General features: G+C 37.7%; 2 protein-coding genes across 4 annotated transcripts; one reads left to right on the plus strand and one right to left on the minus strand.

Moving 5' to 3' along the window:
- Positions 1–18: 18 nt before the first annotated feature.
- On the plus strand, positions 19–5542 carry LOC117617439 (protein trichome birefringence-like 33). Of its 3 annotated transcripts, XM_034346814.1 has the most exons (7): positions 19–403; positions 2622–2834; positions 2938–3154; positions 3966–4143; positions 4253–4452; positions 4541–4699; positions 4877–5542. In XM_034346814.1, exons 2-7 carry the CDS (start codon positions 2639–2641, stop codon positions 5214–5216), a joined length of 1290 nt encoding a protein of 429 aa, XP_034202705.1. In that variant the 5' UTR covers positions 19–403; positions 2622–2638; the 3' UTR covers positions 5217–5542. The 3 variants fall into 3 exon arrangements, with proteins under 3 accessions (XP_034202705.1, XP_034202706.1, XP_034202704.1); XM_034346815.1 differs by lacking the exon at positions 19–403 and having other exon boundaries at positions 2124–2859; positions 2948–3154; XM_034346813.1 differs by lacking the exon at positions 19–403 and having other exon boundaries at positions 2127–2834.
- A 3284-nt stretch (positions 5543–8826) lies between these two features.
- Positions 8827–10098, minus strand: LOC117617560 (abscisic acid receptor PYL4-like). The gene has a single exon (XM_034346986.1). It carries the CDS (start codon positions 9810–9812, stop codon positions 9099–9101), a length of 714 nt encoding a protein of 237 aa, XP_034202877.1. The 5' UTR covers positions 9813–10098; the 3' UTR covers positions 8827–9098.
- Positions 10099–12239: the final 2141 nt, after the last annotated feature.

Here is a 12239-nt window from a genome sequence, read left to right on the forward strand (position 1 = left end):
TTGATACCGACTTAACCTATTAAAATTATCCAAATATGCTACATGCAGGGAAGACTTCCTGTTAGTATTGTGTGATTTTTCAGATCATATAATTTTCTTGCCTTTACTTTTCCAACGACAGAAATAGTATTGAATTGAAACCACACAAGGATTACCTGATGTGCTTGTATTTTCTACTGATCTGGATGTGGCTGGCTAACCACATTGTGGAGGCTCTTTGAAAAGCACCAGCAAACGCAGCAACTGCTTGTTGTGCCCAAGAAGATGCCGGACAGGTATAAGAGCAAAGGTGAAGACTCTTTTTCCCAAACTCTTAGAAGCATGAAGTACAAGTGGCCTCGCGTTGTCTGCCTCGTTATCCTTTTGCCACTTTTTAATGCGCTCCCTGTCTCTTCAGCCTCAGGTAAGAAGTTACATTGCCAACTTTTGTAATGAAATCAATGCATTGTTTGAGGGAGGATGGCATTTTGTTTTCTTGTGTGTTGTGAACTCTTTTCTTCTTTTGGTGGGGAAGGGAGGGAGGGTTGGGGGGTCAATGGTGAAGAGCATCATGATATAATGCGGCATAAAGATGATCAAACTTTCTGCTTTTGCATCAATGCATGCAATTACATTGTGAAATTATGTTTGCTGAAATTATATTGGTGATGACCCAAACTTTAGAAGGAATGTTTTTAGCTCTGAATTTACCAGTTTACGGATTAAAATTTGAGGTTCGGGCCTTATACTGCCCACTACTATATACAAAACTCAAATGATCTATAGAACATTGCAATAGAATCCCATAGATTTAAAGAAATCTATTCATATTTTTCTTTCGCTCTCCTCCCAACTACTGAGTTCCATGTGCAAAGTTGCGATGCACATGAAACACCTACACAGGATTGCATGAATATAAATAATATATATATATATATATATAGTATGTTTCTTTTTCGGTAGAGAACAGAATTTGAACTCATGGACGAGTACTGGAATCCGTTCGAGTCCCTAAAATATAGGGTGATTTCTTTCTGGAACATAACATGCTAGATATTTAGCAGAATATAGGCTGATTTCTTTATGTAATATAACAGGCTAGATCTTTAGCAGAAGTCAGTGCAATATATGTGTGTAGAGAAGGGAGGAGGAAGACACAAAATGAGAAAGAACATAACTTCGTGCATATAATATGATTGAAACCTCGACCAAAAAAAAAAAATTGATTGAGACATCCAAGAGAAACCAAATAAAACTCATAGGCATAGTAAGATTACAAGTTATTAATGAAGACAATAATTGATTAGTTTATTAAGTTTAGTTGTTGGGTCACCATTATTTGTTGTGGTTGTCAGCTAATCACAGCTGCGTAAGAAAGCAGGTAAATGCCAACCACTTTGAGGCTGAAATGTGACCCAATTTCGAATCACCCTCTACCCAAAAAACCCAAAGCTCCCTTCATTAAAAAAATCTCTCTTTCTTTTTATCATCGCGACGAGAAAGTGCAGGAGAATGATTTGTGATGTTTGACAGACAGACACACTTACCTTAGAAGCCAAGCCACATTACAACCAGTTCACATCATCATGCATCAGTATCAACCCACTACACTTCCTCGTTCTATGAATTTAGATTTTGATTTCTGTTTGGACCAAACATGGTAGTGGATTTTATTATTTCCAAACATATAAAAACCTGAGATGCAATTTACGATTCAGTTGCCAAAATTTTGGATTTGGTTTTTAGTTTTAAATACAAGGGAATTAAATAAGATATAATGGAAGTTTCTCATGTTTGAATTTTTTTTTTATTTAAAAAAATACAAGTGATGTTCTATTTTAATTTAATTTAAATTACGAGGAGGGGTATTCGAATTCGGTACAGAGTGGTGAGTACATACGCTCTAGCCAATTTGGCCAAGCTCATGTCTGTGATGTTTGAATTTTTACGTTCCTATTAACAAATATAATCCATTAAATGTGAATCATTATTAATTTCAACAAATTGGAAAACAATCATATAAAAAATTTGAAAGTGTCAAATAAAGAAGGGTAAATTTTCAGATATATGCTCTGATTTTATTCTGCTCCAATGTGGAGGTGTTTATAAAAAAGTACAAAGGTGTATTAATTCTAAATAACATAGGAAATATATCTAAACTACTATACGAAAAATAGGCAAGTAACCAAAATCGTAATATGGTAAGGAACTAAAATCCTAACTAAATAAGGACTCATCAACAGAAAGTATCAAATATACTCCAAAATTGTGAGTGCATATAAGAGTAAATTTCACACTCCCAAAATTATAAACTCGATAGTTAATTAAGAGCTGAACTATCCAATTTATAATCAATTACTTTCTCAACAACTAGTTGTTCATACAGATTTTCTTCTAACTAAACAGACCAACTCTGTCGCAGAAGTCTTTGCCTTGGAGAGAAACTTACTGTGGCCAGTGGGCACCAACGATAGTGCATTATAATATTCAACTTTATTTTTAAGACTGCCCGGCTTTCATTTCATATAATAATAATCCCTCCCTTCTACACAAAGACGATGAATCTCTCTCTATGTTCCTCCTCCTCCTCACTCTCATAAATCTCAAACAAATTAATTCGCATTCGATTCATTTTTGCACAGATACGTTATAATTTTACATGAGAATAATGAAGCCACCGCCATTCTCTTCCTCTTCCTCCTCTGTTTTTCGCAAGGCCCGCCTCTCCCCCTACCTCTTCACCTTGCTCGCTTTCATCCTCTTCGTCGCCGTCCTCTACGGTGAGGACCTCATGTGCATCTTCGGCCAGCAGCTGCAACACAGCCCCAACTCGGACCCACTCGTCATCAGAACCGGTGAGTCAACTCAACCCATCACCGAGTAATTTCCCTTTAAAAAAATGGAATTTGCAATTGAAACTGTGGTTTTACTGAATTGGGTTTTTTGTTTTGGGGCTAGGGAAGAAGAGGGAGAAGCTGCCGTTCGCCATAGGAAAGAGCGAGGAAGGCTGCGACATATTCAGTGGGAGGTGGGTTTGGGACGAGTCGAATCGGCCGCTTTACGAGGAATCGGAGTGTCCGTACATTCAGCCTCAGTTGACTTGTCAAGAACACGGACGACCTGACAAGGATTATCAGAAATGGCGATGGCAGCCGCACGGCTGTGATCTTCCCAGGTCAGTGGCTCAGTCTCTTGCTCTACGCACCCATTAAACGCGTTTTTTAGCTGCTCGTTTATTGTATAACGCTTTATTTCCTCGTTTAATTGGTTTTCTTGGGGAAAGTTGAACCGAGTTTGCTTTCCGTTGCTTTACCCAAAAAAAAAAAATAATAATAATCAAAGACTCGTACGATGGGAACTCTCCTGTTCTCGATCCCTACTCACGATCTCATCACCGACAAACAAAACCGTTTGTCCCTTTGTCTTTGTTTTGCCGAACCTGTTTTTTCCAATCGAACCGGCCGGGTGGACCAGTCATGCATAGCTTTAGAATAAGCTGCGTTAAATTCAAGGGGTATCGAATCGCTTCTACCTTTCTTCCATCTGTCCCCGTGTGACACAAGCTATGAACGGGGCCCCCATTTGTGTATGAACACGTGTATGTTTTCAACGGCTGTGATGGCCGCCGTTAATTTCGTATGTATCCGCCGCTAAGGCTCCGAAATGAGAAAGGCCCAAAACATAGTGGGCGTGGGCACGGCCCAGTTTTCTGATAATTTCCTGTGTAATTAATGTATGAAACTACGTAATTTTAACTTAGATTGTCAAAACTCGAAACCATGTTAATATACGTAATTTAATTTCTCTAATAATATATACTTCTTCTGCTCTCCTTTTTTCTTCTGTTTAGGGTCTTCTGTTTAATTTAATTTCTGTAATTACTAATTAGTAGGTGATCAACTATTACAAAATCATATACTTGATGTTGGATTTTCTAATTTCCCAGTAATGTAAAGTGTAAAAGATTCTACTCACAAATTATACAGCTTCAACGCAACATTGATGCTCGAGACACTACGCGGGAAACGGATGATGTTTGTTGGCGATTCTCTGAACCGGGGTCAGTATGTTTCCATGATTTGTCTTCTCCATTCGCTCATCCCCGAGGATGCCAAATCTATGGAAACCTTTGACTCAGACTCACGAACTGTTTTCACTGCAAAGGTTGGTCACATTTCTATGGGTTTCTATGTTGGTTCATACTTGGTTCTCAAATGTACATTCACATTTTACTGAATTGTTATCCGATAAATTTCTTTTTTCCACAATGTAGGAGTACAATGCCACAATTGAGTTCTACTGGGCGCCATTTCTTCTCGAGTCAAACGCCGATAATGCTGTCGTCCATAGGATATCTGACAGGCTTGTCAGGAAAGGGTCCATCACTAAGCATGGCAAGCATTGGAAGGGCGTGGATGTCTTGGTGTTTAACACCTATCTGTGGTGGATGACTGGCTTGAAGTTTAAGATCTTGTACATTCTTGCCCCAATCAAATTATACTTTTTTTAAAATTTATAGATATCTCTTCCTACATCGCTTAACCAAATGTTTAATCTTCAGGCAAGGTTCCTTCGATGATGAGGTGAAAGATATCGTGGAGGTACCAACAACAGAGGCTTATCGCATGGCGATGAAGACTATGTTGAGATGGGTGCGGAGGAACATGAACCCCAAGAAGACGAGGGTCTTTTTCACTAGCATGTCGCCTTCTCATGGAAAGTGAGTTCAATTATGTCACCCCATTTCTTCAAATCATATATATAGCGTAGCAAACCATGGACAAAAATAGACAGAGAGTGAGAAAATTTGAGATCAATTTGAAGCTTTTTAGAAGGGAACTTGTGCTTGAAACTTTTACAAAATTTAGGTTGAGGACTAATGTTTATAATTTGGCAGGAGTGTAGATTGGGGAGGTGAATCAGGAGGTAACTGTTACAATCAAACTACTCCGATTGAAGATCCTAACTATTGGGGTTCAGATTCCCGGAAAAATATAATGGAGGTGATAGGAGACGTGTTCGGTAAATCAAGGGTGCCCATTACATTTCTGAACATCACCCAACTCTCGAGCTATCGCAAAGATGCACACACAGCAATCTACAAGAAGCAGTGGAATCCACTGACTCCAGAGCAATTAGCAAACCCTGTTAGCTATGCAGATTGTGTACATTGGTGTTTGCCTGGCCTTCAGGATACTTGGAATGAGCTTCTATTTGCCAAGCTTTTCTACCCTTGATTATATGGCTTCTTTCTTTTCTTTTTCTTTTTGAAAGAAAAAAGAAGGTGAATTCTTCTCCTTTCAGATAGTCCTGTTGGTGAGCTCCAGCCGCTGGCAATTGAATAGTGTAAATTAACGATGAAATGTGTGACATGGAAGGCTAAACAAAGAGGGAAGTGAATGCATGCAAAACTGTAAAAGTAAGTGATTCGTGGGGGAAAAAGAAGGGGGGCCCATACAGGAAGATAGATTTGGTCTTTTTGAAGTTGAAATATCAAAATGAAAATTTTGTTATTAAATTTGAGGTTTGTGAAGGGAAATTCTTGAAGTGATTGAATGTGCAATGGTACAGAATGATTTGCAATGTTTCGGACAATCTTTTTTCGTCTGGTTAACCTCTACACATTATCATGTATCGCTGAAAACAAAGTTTCTTTTTGGGATAATTGTAGAAAGGTTAGTCTTCCCATTTTCAAGGATTAAAAAATAAAAAAATAAAAACCTCTCCCTTTCTCCCTCACCCCAACCCCATCCGCCCCTAAAACACGTCGCAGGACCTCTTCCCCCTCCCCCTATTCTCTCTCTCTCTCTCTCACTCTCTGAGCATGTATAAATTTTTTATATAATAATTTTTCCGTTTCTAAAATATCCTTGAAAATGAAAAGACTAAAATACCCTTAAAATTGATGAATAATTGGATAGTGTTAAAGTTATATGAGAAATCATGAATTTTGAAATATTTAATTGACATTTCTCTTTAAAAATTTCTTTAAAGTGATAAATTAAAACTGAAATAAGTTTAAGTGACAAAGATCCTCCAAACCTACCCAGAAATGTTCTTGTTTTTGGTCGGTAACTAGAAACAAATGTTTGTTTTCTAATGAACTGTTTTCACAGCCAGGTGGCACATTTCATTGCATAAGATTTCATATGTAGGCTAGGGTCAAGTTATGATAAGGTGAAAAATGCGATGGAGGTGGCCACCATGGAGGCTTATCGCATGGCGATGAAAAGTTTGTTCGGATGGGTGCAGAAGAACATGGACCCGAGAAGACGAGGGTCTTCATGGAAAAGTGAGTAGCCACCATTTTTATATCACACATACATAAAATGAGACATTGTACTTCAACTGGGAAGGTGAACCAGGAGACATTTGCTCAACATCACCCAATTCTCAATCCCATTACATCGTGTGTATTGGTGTTTGCCTTTTCTGGCCTTCAAGACACTTGGAATGAGCTTCGATTATTATAGGTCATACTTCATTAGAAGTCCTAAAGTGCTCATCGACATAGAGACTTGGGGCCCAAATGCTTTGCGTGGTGACAAAGTCTACAAACACTAAGAAACAGTCTTGTATAATTAGTGGCAAAGACTCCAAAATTAAGGAACATTAAAAAAAAAATCCAATTATATGTTCACACATAATTGATTTTCAAACCATCAACATTCTATATTGCCGAGATAACTTTTCTAAACCTAACGACGTGAGAGGTTCCTTCTTTTTATTCAAGGGAACGAAATGCAAATATGAGTTGAATATTTGTCATAATCACAAAGGTGAGAGGCTCCTTCGATTTTTGACCTTGATTGATGATTGTATTGAAAACATTTGTTAACAAGTCTAAGTCATACATCATAATTAACAAAAGCAAACAACACATAAGCTCTTCTAGAACAAATAATTTGATGGTCCGTAACCTAGCATTACAATAGTAGCCTTGATTAGAGCATATGCGATGATTATGATAAATTAAATTAAAACAGTAAAATTTCATTTGCAATGGAGGGTGTTATATGATGAATCTTCAATTGAATTGCAATTAGCTAATTATGTGACTCACATGCTAATAAACTGAAGCTATTGAATTATACAATTGCAAGTAAAACTGAATAACTATTACGAATGCTCTTAAGAACTAATGAGTACGCCAATTGGAAGTACTATCACTAGCTAGAAATCGTCAGTCCATATTAATCTAGAGGAAATTAATTAAAGGATCTTTGGTATAAAGTAATGGTGCCCTTTGGACCTTAAATTCAGACGGTGGTTTCAAGAAAATTTCAGCGAAGAATTAGGTTTGGGTTGGTCTAGTCAAATCAGTCATGGGCACACACAGGGTCACATACACACACTGGCGAGGCAAAATGGGTGGCTTTGATTTCATTCTCTTGTAAACAAGAGGGGAACATTAAATTGCCTTCCTTGCCCACTTGCCTAAGCAACTTGCAAATCCTAAAAGACTATCGGCCCTTCCAACACACAACATAAACATATATATATATATATATATATATATATATATAATAATAGCAGGCAAAACCTTGCAACTTGCATTAAACTTTTTAAAGTTTCTCCTTGATTTTGTTTGGTAATTTGCAACTTGCATTTGGTTTCTCCAACCAAGTTGCCTCGTTTTAAAGTCAAGTTGCAAACGTAGCTGTTGATTGATTCTTCAACCTCGCCAATTACCAATATAATACCTCCTCCTCCGTGCATTCTCTTCTATGCAAAAATAATAATAATTCCAAGGCTGCTATTTTATAATTCTTTTTTGAACTTTCGAAGAAAACTGCAGTAGACAAGAAATGCCAACTGTATCCCCAGCCTATAACAAGACACCTCAAGCAAATACAAAGGATACAAAATAATATTTATCGTAATCTAACTATATATATAGCCTATCTGTGGCTCTGATCATCTTATTTGATAATTGATGCATGTCTATTTGTTTAGGTCGGCAATGCATGCCATATCTATCAATTAATTATCTTTTTATTTTATTTTTATAAGTATCAATTTTTTAAGAAACGCTCCCTCGTAGTAAACCATACTTTCATGGTAAGTATTCATAGGATCTAACCGAGTAGAAAATGACATTAACTTATAAATAAGTGATTTTAAGTTCGAATCTCCATGACATCTTGACAGTGTGTGTGTGAGAAGACTGCCCTCCTCAATATCACTTGTATTGAAAAAAGAGTGTCATTAGAAATGAAAGGCAAAACAGAAGCGGAGCAAGAGACTGTGTCTATTTAATTAATTTGAATCAATAAATTAAAACTGTAAAAATGTTTTTGTTTTCGTTTTTTATATTCAATATCAACTGGGCCAATGTAGCCATGGCCGCCCATACATGAATTTGAAGCTACATTAATTCATTCACGCGTGGTAGCACATCGGTGTAAGCGCAATGTTGCGAATCTTAACACTTTACAGCAGTTTTTGATCTATCTCATTGGCATTGACAATGAGAAGAAAAAAAAAATAAAAATACATTAACTCGATTTCTTAGCCAACTTTCTTTAAATTATATTAAAGTACATTGATAATTAGTATCTATATATCATTAGTATACTAAACGTACGGCAAGAAAGAATCACAAGTGAAATTTGTTACATGCATATAGATAAGATCGTGCAACTCACAAACCATGCATATTATTAATTGATTAATTTAATTAGGGTTTAATTATATCCGTGATTAGCCAGTTGTTTCCATTAATTTGAGAGAAGCTGAAGAAAGAACCTGATCATGCAATCTAGGGTTGCACACAAATTCCGCATTAAAGTGGAAGAAATTAACAATTGAGCAAGAGAGAAATTAATAAGATGAACAAACAAATCATGAACTTAAACATAATTTGTATATATATATCGCGAGAGGGAGAGAGAGAGAGCGATAATCTTCAGAAGGGATGGGATACATGGTAAAGGAAACATAGGGTTTTAATTATACACAATATCATACGTACGGACAACCTTTGACCATTTCAACCAGCTGCTGAGATAGAGCCTCAGAAAACCTATCGAATCTACAAATAGTCTCCACAAAAAGAAAGAAAACGAAAAAAGAAAGAAAGAATCATGAACTCATTTTGATTATGAAATAATAATATTTCATGAGGGCTTGTTGTTGTTACTCTTGGTGGATGGTTTAGCCATGCTCTCCGCGATCTGAGCCAGCGACTGCAAGTTGCAGCGCACGATGGTGTCGACGAACACGCACGTCTCCTCCTTGGTGTTTCCCGGCGGAACGTCCACCACGTACGACTCCACCACGACGGTCCCGAGTCCACTCGGCGAGTCGTGGAGCGTGGTGACGGATCGGTAGTTCTCGAGCCGGTGGTCCCCACCCACGACACTGAAGCTCAGGACGTGTCGCTCGTCGTCGAGGATCTCGAGGCGCTCCGTGCTGGACCCCGCGGGGAGGCCCGACACCACGTGGACCTCCCGGAGCGTGCCCACGTCGCCCGTCCCGTCGATGACCTGGCAGCTCTTGAGGAAGTGCTTGTAGGCCTGTGGGTTGTCGAAGCGCCGCACGACCGACCACACGGTCGGGACGGGGGCCTCGATGGACTGCACGACAGCGGAGCAGCACTGGTTGGGGTTGGGCGACATCACGTGAGCGTTGAGGCGCGTGAAGTCCTCCGCTACAGCTGCGGCCGCGGCGTGGGATTGGAATTGCTTGTGGTGGATTAATGTGTTTGTTGGATAAAAATTAGGAGAGTTATTGATGGGTCTTTGGAATTGCAGTGAGGAAGGCATTTGCTTTGGTGATCTCTCTTTCTCTATCTCTGAATGTAGACAACAAGGTTTAGGGCTGGCCTTCATAACATCATGATATCATATATATCATAGCCATGGACATAGAGAGAGAGAGAGAGAGAGAGATTAGGGTTATAATATTTAAGCTGGTGTGATGAGGTCCACTTGTATTAGTTTTGCTGTTTCCTCGGACAGAGAGAGAAAGATGAGAGAGAGAGAGAGAGAGAGAGAAGAATGGGATTGGGGGTTGGGGGTGATGATGTTGAACACAAACAGCTTACGCCGGACTCGCAAGTGGATCCTCAACTTGCAGCTCTTCTTTGGACTTAGTTAAGCCTTTTAATTATCCCTTTCTTTATTTCCAACTACACCTTCGCCCACTTGTTTTTATATATTTCTTTTAAACCTTTTTTTTAATCGCGTGTTGATTCTGTGTTTTCAAACCTTGGTACTTTTCGATTTAACTTTACCCGGTCATCCAATTACCCATAAACTGCCTTCTTTTCTTAATCCTTATTTTCTCATAATTAATTAATTAATTAATTGTCCCCATTGTTTACGCATACTAAAGTGAAAATTATACATAAATAAAAAAGATTACAAGGACAAGAGTAAAAAATTCGGATAAACAATACCTATGTTAAGCATATAATTTAATATTTAAAAAAAAAATACAAATTAAGAGAAGCGTGATTCATGGAAGTACTTGATCATCAACGTGAGAAGAAAAAAAACAAAGGTATCCTTCCCTTTATCCCAGCTATATATTTTCCTGAGTCATGCATTGTGAGTTCAACTATTTATTTAATTAGGAGTCAAACTTAGAAACCTTCTTACAAGAAATAGCTAGGCAAAGGCAGGAGAGATAATATTCCTCTGCAAAAGTCAATCATTGCAATTGTCTTTTATTGGTGCAAACTTACAGCACCATAATGCTTACTTGACTTACCTGGCCTCTTTGTTGTAAGAGAGATTCTTTTTTACACCCACTCTACGAGAAACACTTGTTATAGCTTGATTGGTTGTAAATAATAAAAACGTGCTATTCCCGCTTCATATAAATTTTTTCTGCCACTTTATATAAAGATAAGTTTTTCTGCCACTCTACATAAAGAAAAGTAAGGAGATAATTACCTTCTCAATATCCTATCAAACCATTCTTTTAAATTACCTCCGTTAGTGTAATAATATCTTATAATTTGGGTACCCTACCTCAAAATCAAATTCTTTTGGGGATTAGTAAATAATCATGTGCATGTTTTGAGTAGGGTTTTGGAGACTGAAAGATGTCACATAACTCAACCTTTTTTTTGTTGTTGTCCTATACTTAGAACATGCAAGAATTACTCGAACTTTGGAGACTGAAAGATGTCATAGAACTCAACTTTTTTTTTCTTTTGTTGTTTTGCTTTTAAACGTTTTCTTCAATTCTCTCATGTGAAGTGAGTCTAACATATTATGAGAGAGATAGAGAGAGAGAGAAGAAAACTAATTAAATTTCAAACAAATTTCCAGCTAAATTTTATATGCAAGTAGATCCTTATCTAGCAACTTGTTGTCGGATTATCATAAAAGTACTTGTGCAAGCTTTTTGACTTATCATCGCCATTGCGCATATTGCCTACATACTTTGTGTAAGCAATACTTCATCACCTTCCTCAAAGTTATTTCTAACTTTCAACTTTTGGGAGCTCCACAGAAGAAAACAGATTAGTTTTCTTTGCTTTCGATATATCCACTAGTCGACATCCGTATTGACCGCCACAAAAGTTCATCAAATTAATCAAATCGGCACCATTATCCACCAACAACTTTTCATAATTTCTAGATTATTCTCCAAAATTTAGATTACTTAATAATATGATCACTCAAATGGTTTTGTTGGAAACTGCTGGCCCGAAGGAACTATTTTAGGTTTAAATTTTGGAGGCTAGTTCAGTAATTCCGTGGCATATGCACCAACTAGGTTCTATTTTATTACCATCATCGACTTTATTTATTTATTTTTTCTGCGGTTTTCACCGTTTAATTTACTTCACAACTTTAGGCGTGATTCCATCTCTATGAACTTTCCTCCTTTGTCATTTCTCTTCTTCTTTTTTTTCTAATTCCACCCACTTCCCCCAACTTGATCGTTTTTTAAAGTTGAACTTGAAACCACTCCCCCCCACATGGTTACTAGTATGTATGGTGTACTATTCTCTCACTTTGTTAATGCCTGCCTTTGATTTTTAGCTCGTCTTTGAAGAATTCAATCACTAGGATGAGACTTCACTTGGCTGCTTCTATTTTACTCTTAGTTTTTGGCTTTTAATCTCTTGTTATGACATGCCTTTGCCTTTCTTTGTATGTTTGCTTTCGGCTCGGGCCTCCGGCTTGTTTGGTTTGGGCCTGGTTCTCCTTTTCGGACCTGTCAATTTATTTTTTGGATACAATCGATATTGGGGAGGAGAGATTCTAGTCTAACATATGATCTCGAGGTAACCCTAGTAA

This window comes from Prunus dulcis, chromosome 2, assembly GCF_902201215.1.
Source record: "Prunus dulcis chromosome 2, ALMONDv2, whole genome shotgun sequence".
Classification (NCBI taxonomy): Eukaryota; Viridiplantae; Streptophyta; class Magnoliopsida; order Rosales; family Rosaceae; genus Prunus; species Prunus dulcis.